A 16,198-nucleotide genomic window follows, 5' to 3' on the forward strand; every position below is an offset into this window, starting at 1 on the left:
TAGTTGTCTGGGTTGAATTGTCAAAGCCTGATAAAACTTGGGGCACAGCCTTCGTAGGGTCGGGGTGGGGATCGTGAATGATGGTGGTGGAGGAGCCGGAGTCGACTAACATTAATTGTTGACGGCCTCCAGTATCAACAGTGCGGACTACCGGTCTCCCAACACCATCGTATTGGAGAGGGGAAATCACCTCTCCCTGAGAGGCCTGCTGGAATCACTGGGGATCTGGAGCCATTTGCCCGGGTTGCTGATGCATTGTGGCAACTGGCCGAGCACCCTGACTAATCTGCATGGCCTGTATTGCTGCCTCCAGCCGCTACTCGACAGGGTCGGGACCCGTCTGTCTCAGAGGATCCTGACCCGCTGTCAAAAATAACAACTTTCCCACCTGACCCGCCACTGATCTCGCCCGCTACCAGCCTGGGAAATTCCTGGGCTGGCTTTGATTGCCTGAGGGGGTTCGAGAGGAATTTTCCAGAGTTTTTTTTCCATTATTAACCCATGGGTTTTTCTCTCTTTGCCTCTCCCAGGAGATTACATGGCTGCGGAGAGGATGGGAAGTATCTAGTCATGATACTCTAGCCATCCTGAGTGTGGGGCGGTCTTTGAACATAAGAACGTAACATAAGAAATAGGAGCAGGAGTCAGCCATTTGGCCCTTCGAGCTTGTTTCACCATTGAATAAGATCATGGCTGATCTTCTACCTCATCTCCACTTTGCACTTTGGACCAGCTAGTCTTTTCCTGCTTGTCATTTTCACACGTTCGTATTAATTATTGATCATCTTAAAACGAAAGGGAACCCTACATCTTTTATTCATACTTTTTAATTCATCAAAATAATCACCTCTTAACTTTACCACACCAGGTGTGTTGTGGGAATTCTGAAACCTTCATACGTTTTGGTAAGTGAAGTGTGTAAAATCAGAAAAAGATCATGTAGTATCTTAACAATTGTTTTTTAAATGTTATTTAAAGCTAACAGCTTGCTTTGTTTTTCCCGTTTGTTGTAACTATATAGGCAATAGTTCTAGAGCTCCGTGGACGAACATCCTATCCATTTTCCAAAGTAGAGCTGTTGGATTGTGGGATAGATGCCTGGTCAGTAGAAAGGCTTGGGAAAGCTGTCAGTTTCAGTGTGTTGACTTGCATTGTTCTGGATTATAATGAGTAAGTACATGGCCTGTGATTCAGAAATTGTTTGATTTTTAAGACATATAGTGGGAAAAATTCAGTATCGCCCATTTTGGGGCGCTAATATCGGCCTGGTGCTAATTATCGCCTCTGACTGCAAAAGTCGCCTCTAGGTGATTTGAGCGCTAAATCAGGCGCTACACACCTCTCTCAAGGCGCAAACATCAGGGAGCGTGGCGCTACCTCAGAACGCTACCGAAGCTCAGGCGATGTCCGTTACCATGGAAGCCAGGCAGACTGGCGCCGTCCAGTTCTTAAAGGGGAGGGGCCATCTTGCTGGCCAGCCACACCCTGCTCATTACAGCCTTGAATCTCGGCCTGGAGAGACCTCAAAAGCAATTGTGTGGAAGCATTAATGGATAGGCCCAGGGAAAGAGCTCGGCGCTTAGGAACCTCAAAAGTGGCACTGAGGGCCAAAACTCCTTGGGACAGTGTTAAAACCAAAAATTTTGCCGACAAGAAAAGGCAGGGAGCGCCCGCCTTTAAATAGCGCTCCCCCAGCCCCTTCCCGACTTGAAAACGTTCCCCTCTACCTGTCGTTGCTAGCGGCAGGTGCTAAGGCAGGGGGCGCGACTCAATATCCGATCCGGGGCATTACAAACTTGACTGACGTCACTATCGCGGGCGCAGGAGATCGTGGCGGTAGTGTTTAGCGCCGCCGCAAAACGACTGGTCAATTTTGTGAGTGCTGCTAAAATCGCCGTGCTCGGGCGCTAAGTTCTTAGCGCCACGTTAGCGCCCCCCCCCCACCCCCCCCCCCCGAGGCACTAGCAGGAGGCGCTAACCAACCTAATTTTTCCCTCTTAAGCTTTAGTGCATTTTGATTAAACTGTTAGTATTCCTGTGTAGTTTGTAGTGATAATCTGAAATGGCTCATAGGCTGGCCCTCAGATGTGACCATCACCATCATTGTTTTCATGAGGTTGAGTGCAGAAACACGTGTGGAATGCTGCATTAGACCACGAGGCACATGGCTGGTCTTGCAATCCCTGAGCAGCCAGCTTAGTGCTTATTGGGCTTGCCCATTGGAGAGACCCCCCGCACCCCCCCCCCCCCGCCCTCCACAACAAGGAGGCTAGCACAACTCCCATTCCAGCTGCAAGAAGATACACCCACCCCCCAGCTCTGGTGGAGGGCATTTATCCCTACAACAAACATGGCTGAAACACCTGGGATATGTGCTGTGCTAATGAGAAGTGGTGGTGTTTGGCCTTTGCCTGGAACTGAGGAAATGCCAAACAAGATGGGGCTCAATCTTAAGAGACTCAGTCACCCCATATTGCCCCTGTTGCACAGTGTAGCAACCCACCCACTGGCCATGAGGGGCATTGACATGGACCAACATGACCAACCATGTGCAGGATCCCCTCCCCTGTCCTCAGACCTAACTAACCCCTAGAATGCAAAACCAAACAAGGACCCTCAGCCCCCTTCAACTCACCCTGTTCCCATTGCAGGCACTCTGACGCCAAGAAGCCTGAATGTGTTGTCGATGCAATTTTCCCACAGGCACTGCGCAGTCGGGGTGTGCGATGGCTTTATAAAATAAATATCGGAATGTACACTATATATGTATGTGTGTCAATGTGCAATTCAATAATGACTTTTTAAAAATATATATGAATGTACACCTGTATGCATAATAGCTTCATTTAAGTTACATTAAAAAATGAGAAAGAGCGCACACACACACATTGAGATGCTGAGACCCATCAAGAGCCCAGCTACTTTTATTCTCTTTACGACTTATAGGGTGAGTATTTTTCCCATGAATAAGACCTGTATAGAAGTGCTTTATACTGGAGTATCACTTTAACATTAAGGACTTGATTTCCTCTGTTCACTAATTTTAGTGAGAAAGTAGATGTGAATATAAAGTGACGAACACAGACGACTGCCTCACCGGTCTGTGCTGCATTCTACTGTTGAACTTGAGGACATGTTACCCCAGTGACCCATCAGTGAACTATATATTGGCTGACCTTGGTGTCTCCTACAGATTCCTGAAAGCACAGCGTGCCGTAGAAATTGAATGCGGTGATTACCTTCACTGCCACTTTGAATATCATCTGCACATTGTTTCATGGCAGCAGGTGTGTTTTCAAGGACTAGTGCAGTTTTCTGATCACATTCCTGTCGCGGTGCATCCTCCTTTGTACACTGTTCCTTCCTGAGGTCCCAAGTACAGGAAACTTTCGTTTAACCGGAGGTTAAATGTCCGGAAAGCTCTATCCACCGGCAAAATTCAGGAGTCGGTTCAGAAGTTTTTTTACTTTTCGTTGCTTTTTTTCTGCAGTCCTGGCTCTGCAAGCGTCTAGCTGAAGCTGTTGCTTAGCTACAGAGACGCTTGCAAGCTGCGCTGACTGTTTTGAGGCTGTTGCTAAGCAACAGGGTTTGTTGCTAGATACGGAGCTCAGAAGCTCCGTATGTTTTAACATTAGCGCTGGTTTCTACGGCAGTTTTGATGGGACGGCACCAGCTCGGTCCCGTCCGTGCCGGACACCAGAAAGTTTCCTGTAGTACGAGTACCAATTCCTGACAGTCGACCTCTAGTGGCCTTGCACATTTCAGGCCAGGCGATGTAGGAGGTGCTCCTTCCAAAAGTATCCAATATTAACAGACTTGATACAACATCAAAGCTTACTAAAATACTGCCCCTTTAGCCAGTGCCTCCTACTCTTAACACTAGAATGCCGCTAACTCCCATCAGTGCTTTAGTACCAGCTTTAAATGGGAGAAATTAAGTGATGCAGGAAATAAATCTGCACATTTCATATTAAAATTATTACCCTTTATACATAACCGAAGTTAGCACTAGTTCTACTCACCGAGAAAATTAAAGCCCTGTAATGTTGCATCGATGTCCTGGAGGTTTGTCTCCGCTTTGAGGCTCCTAAAGAAATTGGATTTTTCTCGAGTTTTACATGTGGTTATTAATATCCTTTAGGAGATTACATTAATTGATGAGATTAGTACGGGAGACCAACATTGGGGAACTTTATTTTTGAGAGAGGGTTTTCCAGTTCTTTTCCTAGTGAACTCATAGAAAAGATCGGTAAATTAGCATTTTTTTTAAAAAGGTGTTGTACTCATTGTGGCATTTTAATATACATGAAATGTATCCGTGAGAGGAGGAATAGGGGATAATTTCGAAGACAGTTTTCACAGTTCATTAAGCATAAAGTTGATACAAGCACGGTGAGAAATAGTCTTTCAACAAAAAAAAAATCAGAAGCATGATCCTGAGAAATTTAGGCATGTTAGCTTGGCATCTTTAGCAGAAAAGATGGTGGAATTTATTGTAGAGGAAATAACTTAACTACATTACATTGCAACCCAAGCTAGGTTTATGAAAGGCAGCTTATCGTGACTAATCACCGTACTGGAATTTTTGAATTAAACAGAGTGAAGACTGTGGAACTGTAGTTATACAATATACTAGATTTCCACACACTCCTAATCAATAGGCAGAAAATCCAGTCCTATAAGTTTGACATTTAGAACACATTTGCAAGAGATTTGTGGCCTCAAATACCCCTGTCCTCACAAAGGTCCACCCTATGCTGTGCCTACAATATCTTTTTAGAAGATCAGTTGAATGACTGGCTTTCCTTCACATAGCACATTAAATAAAAATGTACAAGGGAGAACATAAGAATATAAGAAATAGGAGCAAGAGTAGACCATATGGCCCCTCAAGCCTGCTCCGCCATTCAATAATATCATGGCTGATCTTCTACATCAACTCCACTTTCCCGTCCTATCCCTTGATTCCCTTAATGTCCAAAAATTTATCTATCTCAGTTTTGAATATACTTTACGACTGAGCATCCACAGCCCTCTATGCTAGAGAATTCCAAAGATTCACAACTCTTGAGTGAAGAAATTTCTCCTCACCTCAGCCCTAAATTGCTGACCCCTTATCCTGAGGCTATGACCCCTAGTTCTAGACTCTCCAGCCAGGGGAAACAACCTCTCAACATCTACCTTGTCAATCCCTGTAAGAATTTTATATGTTTCAATGAGATCATCTCTCATTCTTTTTAACTCCAGAGAATTTAGGCCCATTCTACTCAATCTCTCCTTATAGGACAACCCCCTCATCCCAGGCAACCTGCATTTGGTTCCTCAAAATAGGTCACATCCAAGCTACATTGATGGAATCAAATGTGTTAGCCTTCCAATAACTGGAAATGTGTCCAACTCAAGGCATTTACATTGGGCTAGATAGACCAGAAATTGAATCTGGATAGCAGACCCATATATAAGAATGCCCAGCCAGATAAATACTCATGGGGGAGAAATTCGGTATCGCCCCATTTGGGGCGCAGTTATCGGCCAGGTGCAAAGTTTAGCACCTGCCGCTAATTATCGCCTCCAACTGCAAACTTGGCTTCTATCGCCCCTGGAGGTGATTGGAGCGCTAAATCAGGCGCTACACACCTCTCCTAAGGCACTAATGCTGAGGAGCAAGGCGCTACCTCAGAGTGCTGGCAAAGCTCGTGTGATGTCAGTCAGCAATGGAACACAGACACACTGGCACCGGCCAGTTCTTAAAGGGGAGGGTCGATCTTGCTCTCCAGCCACACCCTGCTCATTGCAGCCTTGAATCTCGGCCTGGAGAGACCTGTACATCAAATCTGCTGGAAAGAACAATGGAGAGGCCCAGGGAAAGAGCTCAGTGCAGCCCCCATAGTCTCTTCTAAATCGATGCAGGGAAGGTCAAATCAAAATGAACCAGTGCTGCTCAGTACCCAAAACTCCTTCACACAGCGTTGAATCTCTCCAGAAGTCTCTCTCTATCTCTCAATGCGTGGTGCAAAAATGTCACCGACAAATAAAGGCAGGAAGCGGTCGCCTATAAATAGCGCTCCCCCAGTCCCTTCCCGACTGCAAAACGTTCCCCTCAATCTGTCGTTGCTAGCGGCAGGCGGAAAGGCAGGGGGTGCCACTCAATATCCGGTCCGGGGCATTGCACACTCGACTGATGTCATGATCTGCGGACGCAGGAGATCGTGGCGGTAGTGTTTCGCACCGCCACAAAATGTCTGGTGAATTTCGCGAGCGGTGCAAACATCGCCGCGACCGGGCGCTAGTTGCTTTGGGCTCCATTAACGCCCTCTTACGGCGCTAACGGGAGGCGTAAAGCAACCAAATTTTTCCCCCATATAATCTTAATTCCAAATTTAGCCCTTATACTGCTACACCAAGCGGAGCTAATTCAGTTCCAGCTCCAGAGAAGTAAGTGTTCAAAGAGTATTAAGTGGGAACTGCAAGCTGAAAATAAAGAAGAACACATGTATTGCAATGAAAGTGAAATATAGCATGACCAGCAACAAAGTACCTGAATGAGGTCAAAAATAACCTAAAGGCCAAGCAAAAACATTTTTAAAATTCAAGGAAACAAATAATAATCAGCAGTGGAAGTCATACAAATTGGATTATAGAAAACAAAAGAAAGAACAAATGTGCATTTACATAGAGCCTTTCACATCCTCAGGATATCCCAAAGCACTTCACAACCAATGAATTACTTTTGAAGTCACTGCTCTAATGGTAGGCAAACGAAGCAGCCAATTTGCACACCGCTGGGTCCCACAAATAACAATGAGATAAGTGTCTCGCTAATCTGTTTTAGTGGTGTTGGTTCAGGGATAAATGTTGGCCAGCACACCAGAGAAAATTACCCTGCTGTTCTTCAAATAGTGCCAGGGGATCATTTACGTCCACAGAGAGTGTAGCTGGAGCCTCCATTTAATATCTCATCCAAAAGATGGCACCTCCAACAGTACAGCACTAGGGAAGAGATCTAGGCTAATATTTCAGTGCCTAGCTTATGTGCTGAAGTCTGTGGCGACCTGACAACAGCAAGAGAGGACCAAGGAGGATTTCTTTGAGCTGTGTTCATAGTAAAAGAAAGTTAAAGATAAGGGATAGATGAGTAAAAATATTAGGATCAGAGATTCCCCCAATGGCTGAGTGGTGGTCTAGGGAAAGTTACCTGATCTCAACTGAGATTTGGGAGGAGTTGCTACCGGGAGAATCCTTTCCAGATCTGCATCCAATGCTGCTGCAGGCACAGGGGAGTTGCTTGTTGCTCTTGGGGCTTTTGCAGGAAAGCTGCCTGATGACCCGAAAGCTCTGAATGGCAATATCTTGAAACAACATGAAGAAGGTTCGTGTTGGTTTCATACCAGTCTCGTAAGCAGATTGCCGAAATGTCAGTCAGATTTTCCAACTGTGCCAAGGCCAGATGCATAATACTGTGCAACATGACCCTATTAATGTGCACCTGAGTGTACCAGGCCACATACTGGCATAGACATTGCTAATTGTCTGGTTCAGCGCATACCCTCATTCATCAGGCTCTAGGTGGTGGTGAAGATATGAAAGGCCATCAGGCAATATATCCCTTGCGTGTTGTACAGACCTTGAGGTTTATGTTGCGCATTTCAGAAAATACCTATGGAGGTACTCTTGGTCGTCTTGCCTTCCATCAGTGCAGTGTGGATTCTGTCCCCTGCATGGCACATTTCAGATGGCTAATATTGGTTTCCCCATAGTCTGAGGATTCAAGGTCTGCTTCACTACTTTTCTTGAAGATGTTTATAGTCTTGGGAATTAATTAAGCAAGTTGGATTCAGGCAACTCGTCTGGAGGACATTATTCCTTTAAGCACTTAGGACTGCACATACACTGGAAATGTAGGACTGCTGCACACTCCACAGAAACAGGCTAATTTATGTAGATCAAAAGCAGCTAAGGGATGTGGCTGCAAGACTTTCTTCATATGACTATTGACTCCACAAACTGCTGTTAGTTGATCAAAAGTAAACATCAATAATAGCTTCAAACTGCTTTCACCATATGAAGAGATTGTAAAATAATAATATAGAATTTATTATTAAATCCTCTAGAGGTGGGATTATTCCTCGTACTGATAAAATCCGTTCCCAGGAGCTATTTAATCATTACTTCAAGAAATGTAAAACAAATTTCAGAAATTAGATTGATAAATTACAAATTATTACCAGCACAGACACAGTCCATTTGGCCCAACAGGTCCATGCCAGTGTTTATGCTCCACACGAGCCTCCTCCCACCCCTCTTCATGGTGGCATAGTGGTTAACACTGTTGCCTCACAGCGCCAGGGACCCGGGTTCAAATCTGGCCTCGGGTGACTGTCTGTGTGGAGTTTGCACATTCTCCCTGTGTTTGCGTGGGTTTCCTCCGGGTGCTCCGGTTTCCTCCCACAGTCCAAAGATGTGCGGGTTAGGTTGATTGGCCATGATAAAAATTGGCCCTTAGTGTTTATCCAGCTTCCCCTTGAATGTATCTATGCTATTCGCCTCAACCATTCCTGTGGTAGCACGTTCCACATTCTAACCACTCTCTGGGTGAAGAAGTTTCTCCTGAATTCCCTATTGGATTTATTAGTGACTTTCTTATATTTGTGGCCTCTCGTTCTGGTCTCGCCCAAAATATCCTGCTTAAGAATGAACAGACAATTAAAAATATTGGGGGAGAAATTCCCTACATTATCACCATCCGTTAGCGCAGTCTAATGTGGAGAAAATGGCTACCGCTGCTCTTCCGCCAACTGGTGGCAGGTCCCATGGCATCCTCCATTTTCGTCGTCCTGGTAGCACTGCCGGTAAGTAGCATCACCCTGAAAAGCAAAATGGCGCTGTGGTGACGTCAACGTAACGTCACCAGGGCGAACTTTGACCCTAGCGCTGTGTTCAGCGCTGGGTCCTAAGCACGCCAGGTAAACCCAGCGTGCAAGTAGACTGACGGAGGCACTGTCAGCACCTCTTAAAGGGACACGCACATCTTTCAGGTAAGTTTGCATTTAAGCTTTTGGACTGGTTTTTATTTGATTTTATTGAAGTAGTGGCTTGCTGCAATAGATGCTAAAAGTTTTTTTTAAGTGTGTAGGGAGTGCTGCTGGATGCTTGCAAGGCCTCGGATGGTAAAGAAAGGCCTCTGAGAAGACAGAAAATTCTGAAAATACTCAGCAGATCAGGCAACATCCATGGAGAGAGAAACAGAGTTCACGTCTCAGGTCGAGATGCTGCCTGACCTACTGAGTATTTCCAGCATTTTATGCTGTCATTTCAGATTTACAACATCCACTTGCAGAGGAAAGAGGAAGACACAGAAGAGGAGGAAGCCGAAGAGGAAGAAACAGAAGGAAGGATGCAAGCCAGACAGCCCCTTTCTGGCCGGGATATCCCAAATGGAATCATCCGCCTGCAATCCCAGTGACCACAACCCTAATTCTCATTTCAACATTAGCCCCAAACCTTACCTTTCCTCTGCTACTGACCATTATGGCGTCCTCTTGGCCACAATGTTGAAATAAAAGCCACCACAAAGCAAACTTTCTAGTCCAACTTTATACATCTATCCATCCAGTGTGACATCAAGAAATCAACTCATCACCCTTAGTGACTGTCTTGTGTGTGCCTTTGCGTACCCAATGATGTCACACAGTGCTACCCCAGTGGCTGGTAGAAGGCTGCTGACTTACAGTGGGGGTCACTGCAGATGGCCTTATTGGTTGACCTTGAGAAGCTGGTGGCTGGGAGTCTTTAGCACGATAACCGGGATGTTGTCGGGGCCCATAGCCTTTGCTGTATCCAGTGCGCTCAGCCGTTTCTTGATATCACGTGGAGTGAATCGAATTGGCTGAAGAATGGCTTCTGTGATGGTGGGGACCTCGGGAGTAGGCCGATATGAATCATCCACTCGACACTTCTGGCTGCAAACGCTTCAGCCTCGTGCTGGGCTCCACCATCATTGAGGATGGGGATATTCTTGGAGCCTCCTCCTCCCGTTGGTTGTTTAATGGTCCACCACCATTCACGGCTGGATGTGGCAGGACTGCAGATCTTTGATCTGATCTGTTGATTGTGGGATCACTTAGCCCTGTCTATAGCATGCTGCTTCTGATTTTCAGCATGCATGTAGTCCTGTGTTGCAGCTTCCCCAGGTTGGCACCCCATTTTTAGGTACGCCTGGTGCTGCTCCTGGCATGCTCTTCTACACTCGTTGTTGAACCAGGGTTGGTGGTAATGGTAGAGTGAGGGATATGCCGGGCCACGAGGTTACAGATTGTGGTGGAATACAATACTGCTGCTGTTGATGGCCCATAGCGCCTCATGGATGCCCAGTTTTGAGCTGCTAGATCTGTTCTGAATCTGTCCCATTTAGCACGGTGGTAGTGCCACACAACACGATGGAGGGTGTCCTCAGTGTGCAGACGGGACTTCGTCTCCACAATGACTGTGTGGTGGTCACTGCTGCCAATGCTATCATGGACAGATGCATCTGCGACAAGTAGATTGGTGAGGAGGAGGTCAAGTAGGTTTTTCCCCTCGTGTTGGTTTTCTCACCACCTGTCGCAGGCCCAGACTGGCAGTTAGGTCCTTCAGGACTCGGCCAGTAGTGGTGCTACGGAGCCACTCTTGGTGATGGACATTGAAATCCCCCACCCAGAGTACATTGAGTCCTTGCTACTCTGTGCTTCTTCCAAATGGTGTTCAACATGGAGGAGTACTGATTCATTAGCTGAAGGAGGGTGGTAGGTGGTAATCAACAGGAAGTTTCCTTGCCCATGCTTGACCTGAAGCCATGAGACCCGACATCAATGTTGAGGACTCCCAGGGCCACTCCTTCCTGAATGTATACCACTGTGCCCCCACCCTTGGTGGGTCTGTCCTGCCGGTGGGACAGGACATACTCGGGGATGGTGATGGAGGAGTTTGAAAAGTATGATTCTGTGAGTATGACTATGTCAGGCTGTTGCTTGAATAGTCTGTGGGACAGCTCTCCCAATTTTGGCACAAGTCCCCAGATGTTGGTGAGGCGGACTTTGTAGTGTATGTACCTTGAAGAAGGAACTATATTCTGCAGCCCCTGTATACTGCAGTACCAGTAGTGACCACCCCTGTATATAAGCCTGTGTAGTAACTTTGTATAGTAGTTCCAGTTTTGTCTCCATTCAGTAAACACCTGTTACAACCAACTTCTGCAGTCGGTGTCTCAATTACACACGGACGTTACATTGGCGACGAACAGATCCGAACTTACCTACAGTTCTGCACCACCTCACGGGGATCCATCCCTGAAGCGAAGTTGTTAGAGGTCGAGGCCAGAAGGAAGAAATCCAAAAAGAAAAAAAAACAAACAGAAGAAACGGGCGTCGACCGTGGGCAACCGCCCTCTGATTCATCGAATTCGAAGATTTGCAGGAGAGGCTGTCGAGAGCGGGGCTTGGTTATCTAGTCTATGGTGTTCCAGCTAATCGGGCTGGTGGCAGGTAGTACACTGATTCTTCCTGGGCTGCGGCGGGCTAGAGCTCGATCGGGTGGCTTTTCAACGGGGCCGAGCAGCGTTGTCGGGAAGAAGAGCGAGAGAGAGAGAGGGTGGAGCACACAGGGCACGGCCGGTGCTACGAAGCCGGGCAGCGTACAGACCCGAGAAGAGGGAGGAAAGTGTCCCATAGGGTCTGCTCTGACGACGGGAACAGTAATTAAAATAAAAGAAATTAGAAGCGCAGAAAGCCGTGAGGAGCTACAGTTTGCCACGGGGACCGCGGAGAGCGGCGTTGGCAGCAGCGCGGGGGGAAGTGCGCGAAGACCATAGGGCGTCGCCATCAAGGCATAAAAACGCCAGCAACAGCGCTGGCAGCAGCGAAAAAGGCAGAAAGCGCGGGAGGCACCATCTTAATCCAGCGGGGAAGAAGGCAAAGCGCGGGAGGGGCCATCTTAGATCTCCAAGATGCCGAAGACTGGCAATATCACTGCCTTCGATAATGCAATAGAAGACTGGACCACGTATGTGGAAAGAGTCGAAGTATATTGCAAGGCAAATGAAGTAGCCGATGAGAAAAAGGCATCGGTACTACTAAACTTAATGGGCACAAGAACGTACGGCCTATTGCGGAACCTGATCACTCCGGTCAAACCGATGGAGAAGAGTTTTAACGAAATTGTTGATATCCTACAGGAACACCTAAATCCTACACCGCTGCTGATGGCAGAAAGATTTAAATTCCACAAGAGAACTCAGCATAAAGATGAGAGCAATGCTGATTACCTTACGGAACTACGCAAGCTATCAAAGCACTGCCAGTTCGCAGCAGGACCGGCAGATACCCTACGGGACAAATTTGTCTGTGGACTCCTGAGTGAAGGAACCCAGAAGAAGTTACTCTCAGAGAAAGAGCTGACGCTAGATAAGGCTTTCAGCGTGGCAGTATCGTACAAAGCAGCAGCAAGGGGAGCTGTGGAAATACAGCAAAAGCCACAGGAATACGGCACCCATGAAATGACATGGGGATTTGAAAAATGTTATCGCTGCGGCAGAACAACCCATGACCAGAAGGACTGCTGGTCCAAGGACAAAACATGCAGGCAATGCGGAAAGATGGGACACATTGCACGAGTTTGCAGGTCTGGGAAGAAGACTAACGACAACAAAAAGACTACTAAGGAAAAGTACAGGAAAGTACAAAAGATGACGGGACAGTAGTTCCGAAGACCAGAAGAGCGATAGTGAATCCGGGAACAAGAGACTAAGCTGTCTCAAACTACACAACGTAATCGCAAAAGAGGATCACCGAACCATTTGGGTCACCCTCACGATAGCAGGGTCCCAAGTCAAAATGGAATTGGATACAGGATCAGCCCTGACCGTCATGAATCGACGAGACTGCGAGCGGCTATTCTCACACATACCCTTGAAAGACACATCCATTGTCTTGAAGACATATACGGGGCAGAAAGTATACCCCAGAGGGAAAATAAGGGTGCCTGTCGAATACAATGGCAAGGAAATACAGAAATTGTATCTGTACATACTGCAAGATGGTGGACCACCGTTATTGGGACGTGAATGGATCAGAAAGATAAGTTTAGACTGGCACTCCATTCAGGCACTGACTGTGGCTGGTAAAAAGGATGACGACGTCACACCTGGATGATTGTCAAAAATCTTAGCTAACGCTAAAGAGGTATTTCAACAAGGACTGGGAACTCTTAAAGGCGTAACCGCCTCGATAAAAATAGAAGAGAATGCAATTCCCAAGTTTTTCAAAGCAAGACCGGTACCGTATGCAATTCGCCCAGCCGTCGAGGCAGAGCTGGAGAATCTGGAGAATGCAGGCGTGTTATCTAAGGTAGACTGGAGCGAGTGGGTGACACCCATCGTTCCTGTCATGAAGAAAACGTTAAACAATAAGTCTGAGGAGCCAAGGAAGGTTCGCATCTGTGGGGACTTCAAGGTGACTGTGAACCCAGTCCTTCACACAGTACAGTATCCTCTTCCGAGGATAGAAGATATGTTCGCCTCACTATCTGGAGGGAAACGTTTTACAAAAATTGACCTAGCGCAAGCATATTTGCAGATGGAGGTTGAAGAATCCTCTAGGAAATATCTCACGATAAACACTCTCAAAGGTTTTTACCAGTATAATCGACTGGTATTCGGAGTTGCATCAGCTCCGGCTATATGGCAAAGAGCGATGGAACAAGTCCTGCAAGGGATTCCGGGGATTCAGTGTTACTTGGACGACATCCTAGTGACAGGTGAAAATGACAGTGAACACCTTGCCAACCTAGAGCAGGTGCTCACTAGACTAAGAGAACATGGGCTACGAGCCAATCACCCCAAGTGCGAGTTTTTTAAGAAACAAATATTGTATTGTGGCCACGTGATTGATGAAGAGGGGTTACATAAGTCCCCTGACAAAATTGAAGCGGTAGTTAAGGCTCCAGCGCCTGAAAATGTGTCGCAACTGAGGTCATTCCTCGGATTGGTGAATTACTACCATAAGTTTTTGCCGAATTTGTCCACAATTCTGCACCCACTGAACGCCCTGCTACAAACTGGAGTAGCATGGAAATGGAGCGATGAATGTAAGCGGGCCTTTCAGAAGTGTAAAGGCCTGATCACTTCAAGAGAAGTATTGGCTCACTACAACCCATCACTACCGATAAGACTGGCGTGTGATGCGTCTCCCTACGGCGTTGGAGCGGTACTGTCACATAAATCCCTTGATGGTTCAGAGAGGCCGATAGCTTTTGCGTCACGCTCGTTAACTGCCGAGCGTAACTACGCCCAGATTGACGGAGAGGCCCTCAGCCTGGTGGGGGTGAAGAATTTCAATCACTACCTGCACGGACAGAAATTTACTCTACTAACTGATCATCAACCTCTTGTCTCCATTTTCAACCCTAAGAAGGGCGTCCTGATAATGACAGCACAACGGCTACAGAGGTGGTCCCTTTTCCTAGGGGCACACCAATATGACATCGAGTACAAAGGAACTAAACAGCATAGGAATGCTGATGGATTGTCATGCCGACGGTGGAAGAAGCACCTGCAGTGGATCCTGTGGAGATATTCCACTCGACCATAGTCGAATGTCTATCTGTGACGAATGCAAACATAGAAAAGGAAACACGAAATGACCCGACACACTCCAGGGTCTATGATTTAACGGTGAAGGGATGGCCAGCACATGGCGAACCACTGTTGCCAGCATTCTCGCCGAGAAGAGAACAGCTGTCAGTGTGCCGAGGAACCTTGATGTGTGGATCCAGAGTAGTAATTCCACCCAAATTGAAGGATAGAGTGCTCAATGAGCTTCATGAGGGTCATCTGGGAGGGGTAAAAATGAAGAACTTAGCCAGAGCGTTTGTGTGGTGGCCGGGAATCGATAGAGAAATCGAAGAGATGACCAAGAGCTGTACAGGATGCCAGAAGGTCCAAAACGCCCCACCACAAGCCCCTCTACATCCATGGGAGTGGCCCTCATCTCCATGGCAAAGGGTACACATTGATTTTGCTGGTCCATTTATGGACTCGATGTTTTTAATTGCGGTGGATGCACATTCAAAGTGGCCAGAGGTAATAAAAATGTCCTCAACCACCACAGGAAAAAACTATCACAGTCTTACGAACCATATTTGCCAGAAATGGGCTGCCTGAACAGATTTGCTCCGACAATGGACCACAGTTTGTGTCTGAAGAGTTCCGGAGGTTCTTAAAGAACAATGGTGTTAAGCATTACACATCCGCCCCATATCATCCAGCCACCAATGGATTGGCTGAGAGGTTCGTTCAAACATTCAAGAAGGCTATCAAGGCAATGTGTAATGAAGACATACCCCTACAACACAAGGTGGATAACTTCTTGTTTGCCTACCGGAATGCGACACATGCGGTTACCAACCAAACTCCAGCCATGATGTTCTTCAATCGAAGACTAAGATGCCGCTTGGATTTGGTTAAGCCAAACATCAGAAGAGATGTGGAGAACAGGCAGTTTCAGAATATGAATGAAAGGCCAACCAGGAGTTTCAAGATAGGTCAACCAGTTTTGGCCCGGGACTACCGCACAGAGAAATGGCAGCCAGGAACGATCTGCACACGGCAAGGACCTCTAATGTATACCGTGGACGTTGGAGAGAGCATTGTAAGACGCCATGCTGACCAGATTCTAGAGTCACTGGAAAACGTCAAATCTACACCACGATCCTCTACACCTGGTGATGAAACCAAAGTACCAATTGCATCTACCTCAGAATCGGTGATATTGGAAGCAGACGAACCAAACAACGACGTTGATCCCGAATCAACTTTGCCAGAAGAACCTGATACCCCAAAGAGGCGTTATCCGGACAGAATCAGGAAGCCTCCTCAAAGACTGAATTTATAATTGATTAACTTCAGCTAATGTGTATAGCAACTGTAATTGTAAATATGTTATTTAATTATTAATCGAATGTTATGTACTGTTTAGCTAAAAGGGGAGGAATTGTAGTGTATGTACCTTGAAGAAGGAACTATATTCTGCAGCCCCTGTATACTGCAGTACCAGTAGTGACCACCCCTGTATAGTAGTTCCAGTTTTGTCTCCATTCAGTAAACACCTGTTATAACCAACTTTTGCAGTCCGTGTCTCAATTACACACGGACGTTACAGACTTTGCA

General features: G+C 46.7%; 1 protein-coding gene across 4 annotated transcripts in view; it reads left to right on the top strand.

Annotated features, from left to right (window-relative positions):
• Positions 1–16,198, top strand: part of LOC147115573 (uncharacterized) — a 120,915-nt gene that overhangs the window by 21,833 nt on the left and 82,884 nt on the right. For all 4 annotated transcript variants that reach the window (XM_085989928.1, XM_085989929.1, XM_085989930.1 and 1 more), the window contains exon 3: positions 1,022–1,170. In XM_085989928.1, the coding sequence (XP_085846054.1) occupies positions 1,022–1,170 (149 nt within the window). The remainder of the gene's footprint in view (positions 1–1,021; positions 1,171–16,198) is intronic.

Source organism: Somniosus microcephalus, chromosome 6 (genome assembly GCF_052327205.1).
Source record: "Somniosus microcephalus isolate GS21.2 chromosome 6, FLI_Smic_1.0, whole genome shotgun sequence".
NCBI classification, from domain to species: domain Eukaryota; kingdom Metazoa; phylum Chordata; class Chondrichthyes; order Squaliformes; family Somniosidae; genus Somniosus; species Somniosus microcephalus.